Source organism: Centroberyx gerrardi, chromosome 14, assembly GCF_048128805.1.
Source record: "Centroberyx gerrardi isolate f3 chromosome 14, fCenGer3.hap1.cur.20231027, whole genome shotgun sequence".
NCBI lineage: Eukaryota > Metazoa > Chordata > Actinopteri > Beryciformes > Berycidae > Centroberyx > Centroberyx gerrardi.
Genome location: NC_136010.1, coordinates 16,507,195 through 16,527,787, shown reverse-complemented (window position 1 = coordinate 16,527,787; position 20,593 = coordinate 16,507,195). Strand labels below are relative to the sequence as shown.

The 20,593-nt window shown below is 45.6% G+C and overlaps 1 protein-coding gene across 3 annotated transcripts in view; it reads right to left on the bottom strand.

Moving 5' to 3' along the window:
- The window catches only part of iqsec1a (IQ motif and Sec7 domain ArfGEF 1a), an 88,419-nt gene that overhangs the window by 6,456 nt on the left and 61,370 nt on the right, over window positions 1-20,593 (bottom strand). For 2 of the 3 annotated variants that reach the window (XM_071924580.2, XM_071924584.2), the window contains exons 4-14: window positions 9,550-9,829; window positions 7,807-9,086; window positions 6,810-6,971; window positions 6,036-6,158; window positions 5,209-5,375; window positions 4,378-4,517; window positions 3,138-3,167; window positions 1,905-2,030; window positions 1,700-1,799; window positions 1,296-1,457; window positions 774-950 (exon numbers count right to left, since the gene is read on the bottom strand). In XM_071924580.2, the coding sequence (XP_071780681.1) occupies window positions 774-950; window positions 1,296-1,457; window positions 1,700-1,799; window positions 1,905-2,030; window positions 3,138-3,167; window positions 4,378-4,517; window positions 5,209-5,375; window positions 6,036-6,158; window positions 6,810-6,971; window positions 7,807-9,086; window positions 9,550-9,829 (2,747 nt within the window). Of the gene's footprint in view, window positions 1-773; window positions 951-1,295; window positions 1,458-1,699; window positions 1,800-1,904; window positions 2,031-3,137; window positions 3,168-4,377; window positions 4,518-5,208; window positions 5,376-6,035; window positions 6,159-6,809; window positions 6,972-7,806; window positions 9,087-9,549; window positions 9,830-15,466; window positions 15,800-20,593 lie in introns of those variants that run through there. The other variant, XM_071924583.2, reaches the window with a different exon arrangement.

Below are 20,593 nucleotides of genomic sequence, written 5' to 3'. Positions count from 1 at the left end.
GGAATGAATGAGATGTATTCAAAGTGTATTGCTTCGGAGACAGAGGCGCTGTGTTAGACGCTGATATTCATGGATGTGAAATGACTGTTAACACCAAGATCGAAGCTAAGTCTTGACTTGTTGCTGCTTGAGAATGGTACACATCAGCGCTGTATTTGTTTTTATTTGATTCACAAATATACATGAGAGAAAAATGACTGAGTGATTTTTGAATTGATAAAACATATAACAAGCTTATCATGGAATGCTTTCGGGGAAAAAACATAAGAACTGCATGAGGAATGCAAAAGTGCTAAGTAAATAATGTGACAAGAAAAACATAAATGAACGATGTTCATCACTAAACTCATCCAAATGATCAGGGGTGAGAACTGCCCGTCAATTTCATTCAACGGTGGAAAGACAGATCTGGAGAAATCAATCTTATTGTTTTTCTTAACAATTAATCTGTTCACAAATAGGTCTGTATTCAGTCTTTGAATTGGAAAAACAGTGGAGCACACCTTAAGTCTCTCTAAAACACACTATAATGAATACAAAAGAAGTTAAAACGCTTAAGGACACATTGCCCAGACCAAAACAATCTAATCAGTGAGTGTGAGAGGTTGTGGATTTATGGGGGGGAGAGCTCTAAAATCAATGTATGGTGCCGTGAAACAACATTTTGCTATTTCTATCCCCTTGATATCATCACAGAGAGTGGATGACAGAAGGAGAGCGCTTTTTTTCCGTGATAGGACCAGCTGGTGAAGACAAGCGAGCTTTGGCTGTACCTGCTTCGGAGAGGTCTCGGAGGGAGCTGCTGAGGGCGCTCCTCTTCAGGCCCTCTCCCATCGCGTAGGTGTCATCCAGGCTGGCGCGGTTCATACTCCCGTTGCCAGCCTCCTTCTTCAGACCGGAGCTCTGCGACATGCTGGGCCTCACCACCCCCTTCTGCTTCTCCAGCTCGGCTGCGGAGGGAAACGCACGCAAGGAGCGAGGTAAGCGGCGGCGGTTTGCTTATACTGACGTCTCATCGCAGCCAGCACCGCCTCAAACACATGAATATGTAAACTATCAATCTGCATGCATTTCCGACATCCTGTTCTCATTTGTCATTACTGAAAGGCCTTTTTGACTGTCCAGGAAAAAAAACTGCTCTCCCTCTGGTAGCCATCCTGTGAACTCTGTAAACATTCTCCCTCATAAACTGCAGTTGAGTAATGAGGACCATGCCCCGTTTCTACTTTACACGGCCCGAGGTAGACAGAGGGAGAGAGAGAGGGGGATGGGAGGGGAAAAAAAAGTCAGCTCACACTCTATTCTGTATTTCTCCATTTCCTGGACCTCGGCAATTGACTCCCGCAGGTCGTCTGTGAACTTCTTGCGGTCCTGGGGGTTAGGCGCGTTAAAGTTGATGAGGACTTTGATGTCCGCACCTGGTATCGCTGATGTAAGTCTGATTCCATTTGGGTAATCTGGGCAAACGGCAAACAGAGAGGGAGAGACATTTACACACGGGGCATTGATCAAAACCAAGTTAAAACACCGTGGAGGAGTCTGTCTGAAGTCCGGAGAGTGTAAACAATGTCACAGTCCATTGGCTTGACTTCCTATTTCTGCTGCATATGTTACTGTGCTAAATCAAACCCTGTGGAGTTTGATGTAAACACTCTGGGCTAACACACTAAAGAGATATGGGCTGAGAAAAGAAACTTACACTGATTCTCAAACAGCATGACTTGCATCCCATACAGAGAGAAGGACTGTCTGAAGCTGTACGTCACCGAGTTCTTCTTCTTCTGGAAAATCTTAGTTACCTGATATCATACAGAGAGAATATTGTGAGGGTTGGATAAAAAGAGTTTGAGAGGAAACATAAATGTGAGGAGAGGAGAGGAGAGGAGTAGAAGAGAGGACTGTACCACTAGGAGGTCATTGAACAGGAAGATCTCCCGCTGATGCAGGCCCAGCTTCTGGAGCTTGTTGGGATCTGGCACTTCAAACAGGCGGCAGTAACACACCAGCCGGCGATGGGGCAGGGACAGCACCTACAGGGCAGGAAAACAACAACACACACACCGACACTTAGAGGTCATTACGGCCTCGGTCCACTGGGTAATAAGGAACAGAACTGACCCTCCCTCTGACCAGACTTTAAGGAGGGTGTAGCCAAAAGATGACCAATTCACCACTCCCCAGTGTTTTGCATTCTTCGCAGCATTCTCAGTGTTGTGGGGCGGTGTACTGACATTTTGGATGTTACCGTGGAATTTTAAATTTAGTTCGTCCCATTAAAATGTGTCATCCATTTTCCGGCACTGTTCATAACCACCACCCAAGAATCCTGAGATTAAGAAAATGTAAAAGGGTCAGAAGTGTAACTTTTAGGGATGGGCCGACACACTTATCTCACGATCTGAGCCACAAATCTTTCTAGCAATGACATTGGCTTGCTAGAATATAAACAACAATTTCAAAATGTCATTACAAAGTGCAGATAAACTGTGATGGGCAAGCCATCTCATTTGTGATTATTACAGCAGAATAAAATGTAGCTAATATCATAATTCATTTATCTGCCCCACAATATGTATTGTCACATTTTTGTGTTGCGATATATTGAATTTCGATATATTGTCCCATCCCTAGTAACTATGTACTATTAATAGGGATAACTGTGTACTATTAATAGGGATAACTGTGTACTATTAATAGGGATAACTGTGTACTATTAATAGGGATATCTGTGCACACAGCTCTACTCTAAAGGTTTCTTGAGTAATAATCTCCATTCAAATAGATGCTCCACAGTGTGGTCTGTGTCTGAGTGACATCTGTGCGGCATGCAGCCCAGCAGTGATATACACCCTGCGCAGCACAGAATCGGTAAACACTGCAGTTCACTGCCACCCAGGAATTTATATCTGTTGACTCTGTCTACAAGGCACAGCACCGTCTGCTCATCTCAGTAATAGATGTGACCCTTTAGAGGGCAGAAGTCCTTGCTTCTTCAGGTAATCCAACACTACAAGTACCTACACAATGTGGATTAAGTGAGGCATCCAGGGACAAGAGAGAGGAATTTGTGTACACACCATGAACTGAATGTAAAATGATCAAATATAGTATGAATTATGAATATTTAGCCTACTTACACATCCGAGGCCATGATGCAGTGATCCAATCTGAAAAGAGAGGACAGAGAAGATGTGTTATATACAGCTATATATCTAGAATGTGTTACACTGTCCAATAACATGTAAATGTAATCTCTCCTGTTTAGCAAGGGGCCCATTATGGATTTGCCCTTGGCGACAGTGCAGCTATGTTAAAGGGGCTATGGAGATGCACAGTAACACACCTTAATAATGCCTAGGGGGTTTTCTAACATAGGGAAGCTCTATTTCGCTACTGGATTTGACAGAGTCCGCAATGATGTTGGAAAGAAAACAGATTTTCCCACATTAGCCCACTTTGAGCAGCACCACTGGGCCCGATTATTACGGAGTGGAATTCCAATGTGGTTTTTATGTTCATGTGTTTTACTGAATGTCCTCCTGGGCTTTTAATTTTGCTGCTAAATGGTGATGAGGGATCATTTTTCAATACATTCAATTATTACTGGCGGAGCAGAAGATATTCCATCCCACTGGTGGGGAAGCAGAACAAAGTCTAAAATGCAAGACAAGCATCTCCCTGGAGCTGCACAGGTTAATCACACTTTTAACCTTCATGCAGGAAAGAGACATCATTGCCTGCAGAACAGTGTAGAAACGCTGCACTCCCCCGGTCTTGAGGGGCTGGAGCAAAGTCAGAACAAAATGCTGGCTCCAGCCCAGTATGAGCACACATAAATCAACCAACCATTGTATTGATGATTATTGAATCAACTGAGTAATGCAGTGTAGCTTATGCTGGTCAGTTAAAGAGTGGCATTGCAGTATTTAGGGAGACAAGCATTTCAGCCACTAAAGCTTTTTTCCTCTCCCTATAATTGGGTAGGGACTATAATGTGCGGGGAGACCGGTGTCGGTAGTGAGGGCTCATTCCTCATCAGACTGCAGGGTCGGGCGACACCCTCAAGGGCTCCGGGAGCATTAAAGTCACCAGCATGAAGGTCTATGCTCAGACATGCCTCCCTTTTCTCTCAGTACCCAGCTGTACAAAAGACTTAGCAGTAGTAAATCTCCCCTTTCCTCCTGCTCTTTTAACACAGGACAAAGACTCATGCTCTGTAAAACTGGGCTCTAAAGTCAGGAGAAAAGGTGGCATTATACCGTGTAATATCCAGCGCTAACAGTAAGTGATTCTCAGCAGACAGCTGTGTGAACACTGATTAAAAATAATTAACACGTTTTGGTGAACTTAGTAGAATGGATGGTGAACGTTACTCACTGGTTTCTTTCCCACAATCAGCTTCTCGACCTTCTGCACCTGGGACACGTGGTCCTCGTTGGTCTTCAGCTCCCGCTTACGGATCCTCTCATAGATGCCAATCAGAGTCTCCCTGGGGATATCCTCCCCGTCGTCCACACCTGACGCACAGGGGAGAGTTGGGTTACTGTATACAGTATGCAAATGAAAAATACACAATACATACGCACACACTTTCAGTAGCTGACTTTCAAAATATGACAATTCACACATGATTTGACTATTCACACATGTATATTTCCTCATGATTTGTACATACAGTATATGTGTATGGTTAAAAGATTTGTATATATGTGGCGTACAGGTATGTCAATACATAAAATATGTAGCTTGCAAAATGTACGCAAATTGGTTTTTTGGAGTGTGGGATGCTCTATAACTATGAATAAATATGCACAATATTGCAATTACTTTAACACATCAACAAACTAATTAAATTGTGACACTCTAGTTCTGTGTAGACCAAACTAACAAAGAAATATCTGTCACCACCTCCACAGGCTACAACCTGGTGTCACCATGGGGATAAAATGTGCTCTTTTCATCTCCATGGGAAATTAATGTTTTTTTTGTTGATTTAATACACAGTAAATAGTGCTATTCGATGGACCTTGTTGCAACGATGCCCTTTACTCTGTTCCAGACAATATTTTGATCAGTCCTGTGTATAGAGATGTGTATAAAGCCATGTTTACTGAGACATAAGAGAATACATCCTAGACTAGTGCTGCTCTCTTTGCCTTAGTCTGTGTGCAGAACCTGAATCAGAGCCCCAGTCTTAGCTTCCGTTACCTCGCAAATTCTTGACAAAGTCCTCCAGCTTCATCTTCCTCTCAGGCTTGACGTTGGGGCTGTACATGTCAGTGTTGAGGAGGATGATGGCGAAGGCCAGGATGAAGATGGTGTCGGGGTTCCTAAACTGCCGCACCACTGTGGGGTTACAGATGCAGTAGCGCTGGCTAGAGACATGACAAGGGAGAACAAAATCACATATTACTAAACCCAGATCACAACTACTCTTATATGAGTCACGTTCATAGTGGGGAAATCCTGGTCCAATAGATATCTGGCCATAGCTGTAGTCAGTGGCTCTTGTCATACCTACTGAGTCACTGTTTTTTCATCATTGCGTGAGGAACTGCTACATTTACTCAAGCAGAAGTAATGCTAGCACCGGCTCCCTTTATGCATCAATAAATCATCCAGACAATACAGTTGTGAGGAACACCAGCAGCAGTGACTTTGTTTTCAAACACGTTCAAAAATCTATAAAAGATTGTATAAAATCCTTCCACTATTGCGAACACCATGCATTTATTCATGTGTGTGTGTGTGTTTGTGGCATATTCAGTTTTCTGAAAATACATTCAGCATCTACAGTGCGTTTTAAAGATCATAGCGATTCATTTGTTTTCCACACAGGTGTTACAGAAATCTGGGGCACCAACGACAGACATATCCAGTGTTTCCTCTCCTCTATCTTCCCTGAGTCATAACCCTTTGCTGTGCTAATCAGTGCCTCTGGGTTTCTTCCCCCCCCCCAGAGTGCTCAGCATAATAAACGGCCCGTCCTCTATGTCTAAATGCCATCTTGTCAGTCAGTGTGTGTGTGCTCTAACCTGTAGGCTTCAATGAGGCGCTCCACCTTCTGGGCTTCCCCCTGGACACGGATGTGGTTCTGGAATTTCCTGAGGGCCTCGTCCAGCTCCATGCCCTGGAAGTCCATCTCATCCACCACACAGCTAAAACACACACACACACACACACACACACACACACACACACATAGAGGAAAAGATAGAGAATGAAACAAGAGGACGCTACCACATCCTAGAAAATTAAAACAAGACATACCACAGCGCACCAGTTTTCCTGCTCGCCACTAATTCTTTGATCTTTCACAAGAACGCAAGACCCTTTTAAGCCGGGCGAATCTTGTTTGGCCCAGATTATATCGCGGAGGATATCTCTCTCTGTGTTTGTGAAAGAGGACGTAACAAGGGATTTCTGGTCGTATTTACACAACCAGTCATCCTTATCACCTGCGGGATCTTAATGAGTTGGGTTGGAGGGAGCTTTTGTGCCGTGTCTCTCATTCTGCGTCTCTTTTTCCCTTATTAAATTCTCTGCAGTGATGGCCCCGAGACTTCAGCACATATTGTCTCTCTCAATAAAAAAAAAAGACACAGCAGAACTTTTTCCCTTTCATTTCACTGCTCTGCTCCAAATTACTTCAGTATGTTGGTATGTATGGGGATGGGAATTTGGACACTAGGGTTAGGGATTTTAATAAATATATGACGTATTATTTATTGTATTTATCTGTCTTCTGACAACTTTTATGCAATCATGCTTGAAAAAGTTGGGGCAGGTTGATTAAAGATCATACTTACTCCAAGACATCTCTGTTGAACTGTTTCTGTCTGTTGCCAAGGAATTCTCCAATCATCTGCCTGCTCAGCCCCTTCCTCTGCAGCAGGAAGTGAGCCACACCCACCGGTGTGTCGGGGACAAATCCCCTCTCAGTCAGGTACTGGATGCCCTTCTCTGGCTTCCTGAAAGATCAAAAACATGGACAGGGGGTTAACTTTTCTTTCATTCTCTGATATTGTGATAGATGCAGCATGCTGGAGAGAAAAATCTGCTTAGTCTTTAGACTTGTTGAGGCAAAGCAGATGAGTAACAGTGCCTTGATATGAGGATTTGCATTTGGGACAAAATAAATGTGTCACAAGGTATAGCGAACAAATGTACACTGAAAAATTAAGGTTGGTCATAACTGTTGGTGAAAGTTGATGATTGATCTACATTGCCTCAAAGTTGCCTCAAAGTTATCAGAGCACAAGCACAGAGACACACACACAATCACAATCTAACCAAATAAAAGGCATCATGTCATTGAAATGTCACGTCTCTGAAAGCATATGTCGTTGTGCCTTCTACAGTTTGTATCAAACTAATCTCACAGCATGTTTGATTTCCTGATTGACTGGAAATGCCCGCCTTAGGAAATAGATGGTTAATTTTCAACTAGAAGGCATAGTATTTTCTCTGCCAACATTAAAATTCAGCCTTACGCATCAGTCTTTACATTATTAGTATGCAGAACGAGCAGAAACACAGAAATGTAATTATACTGCAGTCAAATACTCCTCACAAATCAAATTATGTTCTTAATTCCTTTTTTTCATGCAGAGGTCTTGCCAATCTTTGTAACTGGTATGAATGAAATTGATTGCAGTTTATTGTGCAACACTTAGCGAGTGAATGTGATGATTGTAGGCCACCTCTGTTTTTCCAAGAGGCTTCTCTACCATATCATCCACTCACTGGGACCTAATCACTCCAATCACTGGTCAAGCGCCTGCTCCATCACAGCTGAGTACCTACTTGTTGAAGAGGTTCAGGCCAATGCGGTAGTGCCTCTTGCGGATAACATCATTACTGAAGACGGGCGAGTCCCAGCTGTTGCGCGTCTCTTTGTGGTACGTCTGCTTGCTGAGGGTCTGCTCTCGAAGGCTGTCTCTGGACGACGACTCGGAGCTGCAGTTGATGGTGTCGTTTGAGTTGGATGTGCTATTGATGCTGTCGTTGTCCCCATCGGAGAAGTCCGATTCTGACTTGCTCTGCCGGTTGGCTGAGCCGTTGATGGCTAGATGGCTCTCCAGCTGCCGGTGGCGGTGGCGTAAAGGTGCCTCGTCGTCCCGGGACGGGGCTCGTGGCGGGGGACCGTGGGAAATGTGTTTGGGGCTTGCCTGGGACGACGTTACGATGTGGCCGTGGGGCTCGTACACAGGCGGCCGTTTGATGGAGCTACGTTCAGACCGGTCGCTGAGCTCCGCGGAGCTGTCGCTGGGGGGCTCTATGGTCAACAGAGGGAGGTGGTCCATTCTAAGACGCTGCTCCTGGCACTCCAGAGAGGGGGTGCTGCGGCAGCTGGTGTCCGTGTCTCGGCCCTCGTCTTTAGGGTCCATAGGCCAGTAGTCCTGGGACGAGTTGACCGAACGCAGCCGCAAGTCCGATTCCATGCTGGAGGGCTGGTCGCCTGACCTCGACAGAGCGATGGAGGGGGACATGTCCTCCTCGTCAATGAACAGAGTAACGTCACTGTAGGATGCCAGCATTTCATCATGCATGCGTCCAGCTGCCCCACGGTGGGGCTTCACCTGATAGGACACTTCCCTCTCCACCTCAGGACAGCCCATGGCCTCTGGATCAGGTCCCTCGTCCCCCTGAAGGCTGCGACAGTTCAGTGCATCATCTATAGACTCGGCCAGAGACTTGACCTGTCTGGAAAAGGCGTCCTCCAGCTCCGTGATGGCATCCGTCAGGTCACCCTGGGTGGCTGGGTGAGGTGACAAGTTGGCCTGTTGGTGGACCTCCATGTCTCCGCATTCAGACTGCACCATGGACAGTGGGGAGCCATCCTCCGTCATGGACACCTGCCTCCCTTCAAAGTAGGAGCTATGGACTTTCTCAGGGCCCTCGAAGGAGAGCTGCATCCTCATGTTGGACAGAACGATGCGTCTGGACATACGGTTCTCAGACATAGAGCTCCTGAGACGTTCAAAGTTCTTGTTCATCTGGTACTGGCGGAAGGCTGTCTGGATGGTGCGGGCCGCATGCCGGGTTATGAAGCGTCCCCCATATTTACGCTCCAGCATCTCCACCTGAAGAAAAGAGGGAGTAAATGAATTAAGGGGATGTGCCACTCATGAAATATTGCATTGTGTTTCTTAGCTTGAGGTGGTTTGTAATGGATTGAATGTAATCCTCCTGAATGTCACTGATAACTCGGCTCTCCCAGTGGTCGGTAGCTCTGTGACATTCTAACAATAAGCTTCCACCCGCATTATCTGCATCAACAATAATCTCACACAGCTAGGTTTCAGAAAAATAAACCTACAAATGAGAACAACCTAAAGGCGACATTCAGGAGTGTAATGATACAAGCTAGAGGTAAAAAACAACAACACAAGGACAGGTTTTTTCATCTGATGAAAAATTGCACATGACAAAATTCTGTGTAACTCTGCATAAACTAATGAAACTGAACAAGCAAAGTGAGAAACTCCATTAGACTGAAGTTGACTCTACAGTAGTGTATTATTCCGGGAGGCAGGTTTTGAGTACCTGCTTGTCCTGGAGGTCAGCAGAGAGCTCATAGCTCTCAGAGAGCGAACGGGAGCGCTTGATGGCCTCCTCTTCAGCCTGCTTGCGGAGGATAGACTGTGAGTGCTGGAGCTTGGGCCGACGGGGCCTCTGAGGCCCAGGCTGGACCCCGTGGCCGTAAAGCGGGCTGTCAAAACGGTCCGGGCTGATGGCCGAGCCGTGAGTCACTGGCCCCCGGCCATAGCTGGCTCCGCCGTCCAGGGAAGGGCCGCTCTCATTGGGCCGTCCGTCCCCTTCCACACTGCAATGACAGAAGAAAAGCTTGGTTACCAACAGATATAATCAAAATCTGAGAACAAAGAGATTTAATTTTCCCCCTGCTAGGAAATAGTCAATGACAATTCAATTTGCTGACAGACTGAGAGTGAGAATGTGATCCAGACATAATTTATCAGGTAATTTTCAACTGTCTGATCCTCCTTACCAAGTGCAGTCAGAGCGAAAAGGACATTTGAGGGACTTGTGGCCTGTCAGTCTAATACTATGAATCATGTACCGAGTGGTGAATGCTGCATAACTCTGTTCAGCAGGAGCTTTTATAAAGGAAATTCTTAAAAACAGTAGTGTAGTCCATTACTGAACATGTAAATGAGCATATGGCACTAGAGAAGTGAACTGCAGAGTCAGTGGTTAGAGAGAGGACAGAGAGAGGTGTGTGTAAATAAATGCAGCCAGCCATTTCTGAGAAGTGCTGATCCCACAACTTTCAAGATATACAACCAACATTTCATTCAACACTGTATGCTGATTAAAAAGCTGGTGAGTAAGTGGGTCTGTAATAATTACTATTAGAAATATGACTGTAGAAGTACACCATAGATTTTGCTCTGCTACATTCAGAGAATAAAAATGCCACGTCAGACAGTGTCTATAAATTATACAGCATCATCCATCGTCCGCAGGGGATTACTTCCTATAATACACATAAAACAATGGAAAAAAAGAGAGGCTACTCACTCACTCTTACATTCTGCATCACTAGAAGAGGTTTGCCTAGTGCGGAAAGACCTTCTATTTTCTATAAAATGCCAACTCTTCCTCCATATTTTGTCCACCATTCTTTCAGTCTAGTGAAGTCCAGAGTACACAGGCTCCTCCAGGAAACCAAAGTCTACACCACCTTAAGGGCCAATCAGTGACCAACGACAGTTGCATCATGTTTGGCGAATAGACGACTCACTGTTCCAATGACTGTTACAAAGTCCAGTTTAGAGGAGAATGACAGAGCAAATATAACTTTAACAGTCCCTTAGAAATAACCGAGGCACGGGTGTTTGTGGTGCCCACCTGCTCAATAACTGACATTCATTCTTTTCGGTGGTACAGTACTTTTACTTTTCACAGGCAGACTAATGTGTTTGAACTGTGAGGCGACACACCCATACACTGTACACAAACCACTTCCTTCATTAGACGGCTGGAAATCAACATTCAACAGAAACAGCCTTCTGGCAGGCAGCAGCCAATCCTGCTGTTTGTGCTGAATGAAAAAGTGCAGATGGGATCAAATATGGTCAAAAGTACAGAAGCCGCATGATATTATAAAGACTAAGAACATACTGTCGCTTCTTCACATTACATCAGATGTATTCGTTTTTTTTCGGGGGGGTTTTCTGACCACACCAGTACAGTCTTTCTTTTTATTGATTGTAAAACATTGACAACCTAACACAGCACACCAGGCCATCGAACTGTTCACAGTAGATGCTCACTCAAGGTTTACTACCAGATACTTACTGAAAGCCTAGTAAAAATTTAAAGCTCAGGAATATTTGCTGGCTTAGTGTGCCACAGTGCATACAATATACACACTGTACCGGTCGTTTTGGTCATTCACTTTTGTGGATCCTCTCCCATTTTTTTTTCTTTTCTCTGTCCACTGATACCTTTCTAACAGACAAAAATGCAACGTAAAGTAAAAATGTAGCGTAAAATGTATTATTATGTAATAAAAAGGCTCTAAGGCTCTATAGCGATCATGAATCTCTGGAATGGCTTCACACACTCTAGCTTTAATTGATGCTTCTGAGAATAAATTATTTTCCAAAACAGACACGGTGCTATGTAAACCCTGCAGATGCTCGACCGCCTCTCCACCAAACATTGGAGTGTGAAATATTTAAACACGTCGGCCTACTAGGGCTGCCAAACTACCACCTGGTAAATGGTAGGATCAACAGCATCCAGAAAATATTTAGTCTGATTCCAACAGCTAATGGCAGTGAGACTGTGTTTGGATGCATACTGTGATAATATCATGTCCTCAAGTAGCACAGATATTTACCCCAACAAACTAGTGCTGCAGAGTGAATTCTGGCGACAGGTTAACTGCACCGCATTAAGCCCCCCTCCCTCTCTGTCAGGGTGGACATGACCCACTCAGGGTCAGCCAAGGCCACCGTGACACAGGATAACTTGACAGTAAGTGAATGCTAACTGACTCCCTCGGGGCTCTAGATACACACAGTGTTCTGATGTGCGGACCGGCAGACGGCTACGGCGCTACGCGAGGAGGGCCTGCACACACTGCCAGACCGACACAGAGCCAGTACGACAGAGCGAAAATCACACTTCCTTGCATAATCGCCATTGGGACGAATCTCCCCAACCATCTGTCACGGCAAACTGTGACGCTGCCGTCCCCGGAGTTAGAGTCACACCTTGCGTTCTGTCACGGCACCAGAATGCAGACGGTGGTCACTTCTGCTCGCCTGACAGGTCGTTTTCATGATTTCTTCATTGGATGATTGGTTATTGACCTGGATAAAGTGATATCAAGGGAGTGTTTGGGGCATGGTAGTGCAATTGGTATGACAATATTACTACAGGAATAAAAATTGAGTTTCAGTAATGGCTGAAAACGCAACGAACTGCGATCTGCTTTTTATAGCGCCTAGAGTGGTCCTCTGGGGTTTGTTCCTCGCCCCGTCACCCCCAACAACATTCAAGGCAGGAAGTCAGAAACTACGCCAACTGGACTTGCTTTTCCCATAGGGGACTAAAGCTAGCATCTTTCCTTCCATTTTGTTCTTCTGCTTCATTTTCTCCCACCCAAGCCTCCAGATTGTGTGTGATTGTGGGTGTGTATAAGAAAGACAGAGAGACAGAAAGAGAAACAAAGTGAGAGGGAAAAAGAGTGAGAGAATAAGTGCTGCTGTACTTTCCCTCTGAGGTCATCGTCTACTCCACTCAGTCAGGTCAGTTGTTCATGATGGCGGGAAAAGGAAAAAAAAAAAAAAGGAGGAGAGAGCAGTATTTTAGAGAGCCGACGTTTTAGGCTGTAATGGATGTTGAGGGGAAAAAGAGATGCAGTCAACTAGGGGCAGAGCAGGGACTTGCATGACATTACTCCATAGGAGAGGCTTCTATAAACAACAAAACCATGTTAACATGTAAAACAACATGTTGTATCCATAATAGATGTAGAGAGGCAAAGAATGAAGCAGTGATGGTTGTCCCAGGACCACTACCTGATGCTATTTGTGTCCCTATTGAAATAAACAAGGGTGGGAGGGGTGGGGGTGGGTTATGATCTCACTGTATTAGCACCACTCGATGGTGTCTGTCCCTCCGTCTCGCTCTTTATCCACCAAGAGCCCCCGTAATTCTGATGTAGGCATGGATAACCATGTCAGCTCAGCTGGCAGTGATTTTGAGCCATGGGATCCAGGGGGTTTGGGGGGTTTGGGGGGTTTGGGGGGGTCGACCATCTCTCTTTCTCTTTCTCCCCCCACTTCCCTCTCTCTCAACACATCCTGAGCAAACAGGCCCAGGCCCCTGCCCAGGCCTCAACCCCATTCCATCAGTCGGACCTGAGGGAGAAACATTCCTCCATCCCGGAAAAGAGGAGTCACATCTACAGGAGTTCTGGGAATAGAGGATTGCTAATGAAGTGCAGGCTGGAGCTAGGCAGGGAGCAGAGCCGCAGTGAGGAACTAGCCTACCTCCCAAACGAAGGCTCAGTGCCTCCCCGCTCTGACAGAGAAGTCTCGAGACCGCGACGTGCTTGCATGTTTTTCCAATCAACTGCAAAGGCTGCTCAACTTCAAATTGTGTTTTTTGCTCCTTCCAGAATGAGAGAGCATAATTGAATTACCCATTCAGTTGTGAACTCCGAAAGCCCATGCAATGAGCTATGCGATAAATATTTATACAAACATCTTTCAACAATGAACGGACCCTTTCAATCAAACTGCCACTCCATACCACAGCTCTCACCCCACAGTGCCCCTTGTGCTGACAACACATGTGCTCCTAGCACAACAAAAGCAGATGTTTTCTCTCTCTTCACAGTGACTCAGAGAGCTCATAAATACAGATGCAAACACCGGTCCACACGACACAGATGTGAGGGAATGTTTTCCAGGTCAAAGGTTATGAGACCACACAGTAACATGTTAATGAAGTACAAGTGCAGCATTAAAAAGCAAACTTGTCTGTAAACACTCAGGTATATCATATGTCATTTCAGCACCAATAACCATACTAATGGATGCTTTTAATTGCTGTCAAAAGAAAGCCAGGAGCAGGCTGGGATTTACAGGGTGACACAGCTGCAAACTGGCCAGCAGGCTGACAGCATCGCTCTGAGAGTTTGCAGCAGACAGTATATAGTCGACAGGAGCCTCGTAAGAGTCATGGCTCCTAACTACTGTAGCTTCATGTTCTAAATTGTAACGATATACTTCAGCTGAGCAAAGGCCATGGCGTTAGGACTTGGGTATCTCTCATCTGACCCGGCCAGAGACACAGTGTACAGTCATCCAGCGGAAACCAACACAGTCACAACTGAGTGTATCGCCTTATAGGCCTCACTGTTGAATAGCTTCCATCTGCGTGTAAAAGTTCAAACCTCTGTCAGGATTATTATGTTACAAATTACAAAGAAATGTGTAGGCACAGAGGTATTAAACTGCTTTAGTTTGCCCTGAGAACTCCCCGAGAACTTCAATCACAGTCTATTGAGGGTAATTATATGCCTGAATGATTTGATGGATAAATGAATGAGTTTATCTCTTTTTTTTTTTTACACTTCTGGAGTATGAATGGAAATAACAGCCTTATTAGCAGCATAGATGCAGAAGACAGACCCCTCTGAAAGAGTGATGACATAGATAGATAGGTTTGACATGTCATCAACCTACTTATTACTCATGTAATCAGATAGAAATACCATTCCCCAGCGCTAGACCCAGTCAGCTGCCAGGTCTCGTTCTGTCTGAATCAGGGCATCCCTCCTGTCAAGTCCCATATAGCAACAGGCTAACAGACCGACTGTCATTCTCTCTCAATAATTAATAATTAATAAATAATCCGCCATGCCACACTCAGCACCTGCCCTTGAAGATCCAGCTATTAGAAAGCACACAGCAGCAGGAGGGACACGACACTCCGCAGGAATGCCCTTCAACCAAGCAGGAGGGACAATCCAACTCACAGATGGAGCCTGTACAGTAAGACTAAATGCATCATGATAGCCGAGAGGGGACATGATCTGTTTTCCATTATAAGGGGAGTGAAAATTGAAATGGCAGACCCCACTTTAAAATTCATGATCTCCTTGACTGTAGCTTCGCATTACTTCTGTCATAGCTCCTGTAATGTGGATAGTGTGGATGCAGCTGAACACAAAAGAAGCATTTTAATTCAGCGTGTGATCCAAGCTCTTTTCACAAACATGCAAAGACTCTCCACTGTTTATTAAACAAAGCCTTATGAGCTTTAGCAGCCTGGTGTAACCTTATCCAATGACAAAACACACACACAAGCACACACACACACACACAAGCACACACAAGCACACACACACACACACACACACACACACACACACAAAAGCAAACACTCTCTCACATTTACACTCTCCTATTACTCTTACCAGCCATCCAGCTCCAGCTCCAGCAGAGACTGGGTCTTCTCTGAGTTACACTGCAAACACCACATGCTGGCCGGCACTCACAAGACGAGGTAGTCCAAACATTACCAGTCCTCCCTACCGGTCCCCACTGCTGCCTAAAAGGTTTCTCTAACAGAAACACACATCTCCAAACTCCCATCTGCTATAGCTCTCTGGTTGTAGCTCTCCACTGCATGTAAACGTTCCCATGGTTTTGCCTTGTGAAAGCAAGCTCCCTATGGATGGTAGGCGGGCAGGGTGACTGCTAAGTGGCAGTCTGTAATCTCTGACAGACAAATGGAGGTCTTTCTTTTTTTCCTCTTTCTCCTTCTCTGTCCTCGGCGCGCCGGGCTGGTAGGAGTATGAGGGGGGCGGAGGCTGGGAGAGAGGGGAGTGTGGGTTTCTGCCAGGCCCTTAGCAATATGGAAGGGGGCGGGGTGCAGGGAAGGGGGTGTGAGAGCACAGTGGCTCTGTAGCTAGGGAGAGAGGGAAGGGGATGAAATTCCTCCTGCACAACGCCGATCGCGCGAGCAAGGGATACACAAATGACCCCGGGGCCGAGGGAAGTAGAAAAAAAAAGTGTTTTTTCAGGCATGCTATCAGAGAATGAGAGAACATGGGAGGGGAGAGATAGGGGGAGACAGAGAGGGTTGGGAGTGACAGATAAAGCGAGGCATTCAGGGCACAGGGAGAGCGAGGGAGGGGGAGAGAGCGACAGAGAGACGATCCAGGTTGAGGTGCGTAGGTATAGTATAGAGTGAGGGAGAGGTAGATAAGTAGGTTGAATGGGGGAGGAGGAGAGGATCCATAAGATGCTGCGAGAGTGAGGAACAGGTAAAGGGGCAACGTAAAAGCAGACAGACGGGCTGAGAGAAACAGAGAGCAGTGGAGGGAACGGGGTCTAAGAGTACGTGATCGTCAGTTTTTCCTTTTTTCAAGCCTTGCTTTGCACTGAGGGATGTAAGTGGGTAGAGATGGCAAACACAAGAGAAGCACCTCTATTAATAGAGCCTTTCAGGGCTCAGGACCGACTGTTAAAGATGCACACAGAAAAAAACAGAGGGAAGATTCTTTCTGTCTTTCAGCTGCATCTACTCTTCTCTAATGCAATCCAAAATAGGAAATTGCAAAAATAGGAATTGCATTAGAGCATCATAATGCCTTATGTGACGTTCTCCACCTCTGGCACTTCTATTTTCAACTTCCTTTAAAACTCTATTGTTTAAATTCAAGGATGATGTTATACTGGATAAAATGTCACATAGGTCACCAAGTCTTCCACTCAGTAGATACCTTCACCTTGTAGTAGACCTCCTTACTGATGGTGCCCCATCTGTGGACTTCACAGTGTTGGGCCAGAGACTAATCACCCCTCTGAGAGGAGGGGGGTGGAGGCAAACTGCCCCCCAGTCAAAGGTATTTTCTATCTAATGACAACAGGCACAGGAAGCAGAGGAGAATAGTTCCCAGATGGATCCCGTTTACAGGGACACCAATCACCAAGGCGCACGTCTCAGGAGGGAGGTGCTGATGTCCTCTAATTACAGGCCCAGACCCTAAAATGATCGCCTCCTCCGGCCTGTTTTCATCTTCAAACGAAAGATGGAGAACGAGACGGAGACAGCAAAGGAAAGAATTACTAACAGGAAAAAAATATGCATATCTTAACATGTGTGATGGATCACAGCAGAGGATATGCACGGACACTCTTACAATGCGTGACTCAGGCAGAGTGACTGCATGCAGACACACAGGCAGACAGACAGAAACTGGCCAAGTGAGCTATTTCAGTTTGAGACCTTGGCCCCATACTCCAGTGACTGCAGCTGTTAATGCAATGCGGAGCTGCAGACACTTGACTCAACTTACAGACTTCACCTGTCACACAATCTTTCCACTGTTGCTGAAATCCATTTATTCCTGAGTGACAGTAAACAAAACTCGCATGGAATAGGGAACAAAATTCATTTTAGATATCCCTCGATAAAATTGGCAGAGTCATTATTTTGTCATTTTGATACACCCGATAACCCAAGAGGAACGGACAGAGGCAGATATGCAGCTTCTTAAATGAGTCCATGATATTAGACAGGTCCCGGGGCACTGCTTTTGTTTTGCTGAGGGACCGCCGGGGATGTCTAACTAGAGGTTATTTGTTTGGGAATGAGATTTGAAGTAATATCATGGCCTCATTTGAAGGCAAGCATGTGAGGCTCATAAACCCCAAGCCTATCATGATTGTCTCAGTATGAGGCTCAGGGGTGACATAACTTTTAAGCATTAAGGAGAGTGCGCTGCAGAAATGATCGTAAGTAATTAGATGAATTCCAGGTAAGGCTAAGCTGTATGGGCTTTGCACAGACTTCAGGACACTTAGTAGGCCTGTGATACTCCCTCTCTCTCTCTCTCTCTCTGTCTGTCTCTCTCTCTCTTCTAGTGTTACTATCCGCCTCCCTGTCTGGTTTAGGCTCAGTCCATCTCCCCCTGCCTGCTCCTGAGTGCCGGCACAGCTCTCTGCTCTGGAATGATGTCATTGGGAATTCCAAGCAGAGGCCCACTCTCTGCTCATAAAACGCCATTTCTTCAACTCAATACATATGGCCTCTCTGCGTTTCAGCTCCTACTTCATCATCGCAGGGTCGCAGTGACCTCCTTCTTTTCTTCTTTCCTTCCCTCCTGTTCAGCGCGAGGCGAGTTAGATACATTAAACCTGGGACAAGGCCAAAGAGGCATCCGCAGGTCAGCTTCATACAAAATGCCTTTATCAGGTGTATTCACATTTCCAGACCCACAGGAATGGTACCTACAGTGAATACACGGACTCCCCCGTGGCAAAAAGAATGAATGAAGACAGAGCAGAGGAGCAGACAGTGAAGGAAACCACAGAGGAAAGTTTTTTCCCCATCCGTAGTGATAGCTTCCCGGAAACTTGGTCACAAGATTTTGGTGTTGTATATAAAAGAGCTGGGCTGTGTGCTCTGTCTACATGACATCATGCACCATTTCTCATTATCTGCTTTTGCTGGAAGCCGAGCCGCTGAGAGCTGCACTAGAAATGGAAAATAAAATGAAAATTCAGCCCTTGCCCAGTCTGGAAGCAATTAGAACGGGCTGATGTCATCGTTTGATACAGCAGCGTACTAAACGAGATGTAGTGGCCCGGGATAGCTTAGTCAAGACAGAGGAACTCATATAAGAGGGAAAAAAACAGGAACACACTTTTTCCCAGTAAGTTCTCAGGAACAAAGAATTCCTGTGCATAATAAGGAGTTGGCAGCAGATGTATAAATAGAGCTGAAATGACAGTAATTAAAGGATATGCTGCCTCTGCTCATCAGATCCTGGCAACAAAGCTGGAGCAGATGTGTTGCCTGTGGGATCCTATGGGAATGATCAAAGATCATCAGTGGCAAGTGATGTCTGAGGGGCTTTTCTTAAACCTGTTCATACATCACTTAGTAATGTCTGAGCTCATTCCAGTTCGGATAGGAACAATCTGTTTGTCTAGCCACATGGAAACCGACGGCTGATGGCTTGTTGTTTGTCCTCTTCAGGAGTTTTGCTGCATCAAAACAGTATTTTAAAGCAACTAAATGTTTACACTGAGTGCTAGCAGCCCAATTACACCCTTACTTACTTACTCCCACACAAGTAACAAGTATTATGGCAGCACCTGGGTTGCATGGTGGCTCAGTGGTTGCTAGCACTGTTGCCACACATCAAGAAGGACCCGGTTCCCTCCCCAGCCCTTTCTGTATTGAATTTGCATGTTCCACCTGTCTTTGCGTGGGTTTCCTCAGGCCGCTCTCACAAAGGACAACCAAGTCAGGTGGATTGGACTCTAAATTGCCCATAGGTATGAATGTGACTGTCTGTCTATCTTTGTTTGTGTGTTTCCCTGCCTTCTGTCCAGTGTGTGCTGGGATAGGCCTGCCACCCTTAAAAGGATTGAGTGGGTAGAGAAAATGAATGAATGAATAAAGTGGCTCCCTTATAATAGCTACCTACCAAACCTCTACTATACAAATCTCTACCTCCATGAAGTCTGTGTGTGTGTGTGTGTGTGTGTATGTGTGTGTGTGTGTGTGTCTGTGTATCCCTATATATGTACACAGTGATAAAAACAGAATACATTTCATGGAACCCCGGCAAACATAGTACTTCAAAGCTGCAGTTCTCCTGATTGTATGCTTATGCTCTCTTGCACGCTCTCATTAATTTGATTCATAAAAGGCACACAGAGGTCATGTATACTGTTCTGTTATTAGAATGGAGCCTTGTTTGTCCATGTACAATGTTTTCCTTTCAGTCCATTACCAGATACCATATTTCACTGGAGCCTTTCACCATAGCCCCGCCCCAGCGCAGAAACACACGACAGCACAATGCTCCTATGCTAAAAATAGACCCATGTGAGGTGACACACTCCGGTAAACACTGTCAGAGAGACGAACAATACTGTGAAGAACAAGACAGAGCTGCAGCAGAGGAATACACATTAACACAAGAGACCTTACCCCCCCGCAGTTTGGACAGCCGATTTCATCTCATTATCTCTCGCTTTGTGATAAAACAGTGTGCAGCGTTTTTCAATGACTTTGGGGAATTTTGAGGTCAGTTGGAAATGGTGCACACACACACACATTTTCCCAAGGTGAGGAGGCTGAACTAGGGCAGCGACTCCAGTGGTTAGTGCTCACAGTAGCCCCGTAAATGTGGCAAAGGCCACAGTGGGTATAAGTATAAATACCCATGATGGTCACAGGAGTGTGACATTGCAGCCAAACCAACAAAACGGATCCAAAGAGCCATTACATGAGACCCAGTCCACCGTGCGCTCTCAGAGTGACAGTGCCACCCACTGGCTATACATGACATTACATGCTCCCTTGCACAGAGACGTAGTTGTGATGTCATTCGGGAGGACAAGGAGGTCAGACATGCTTGTCATGGTTGGAGGCAGGGAGGTTAGTGGTAGTGATAGGGGGGTTGGGGTGAGTTATTCAAAGACTCTAGGATGTAAAAAGACTCAGAGTGACCTGCTTTCTTTGGTGGGGAGACGATGGGGGGAGAGGGGGTTTGTGCCACATTCTATTTGAGGCAGTGGCA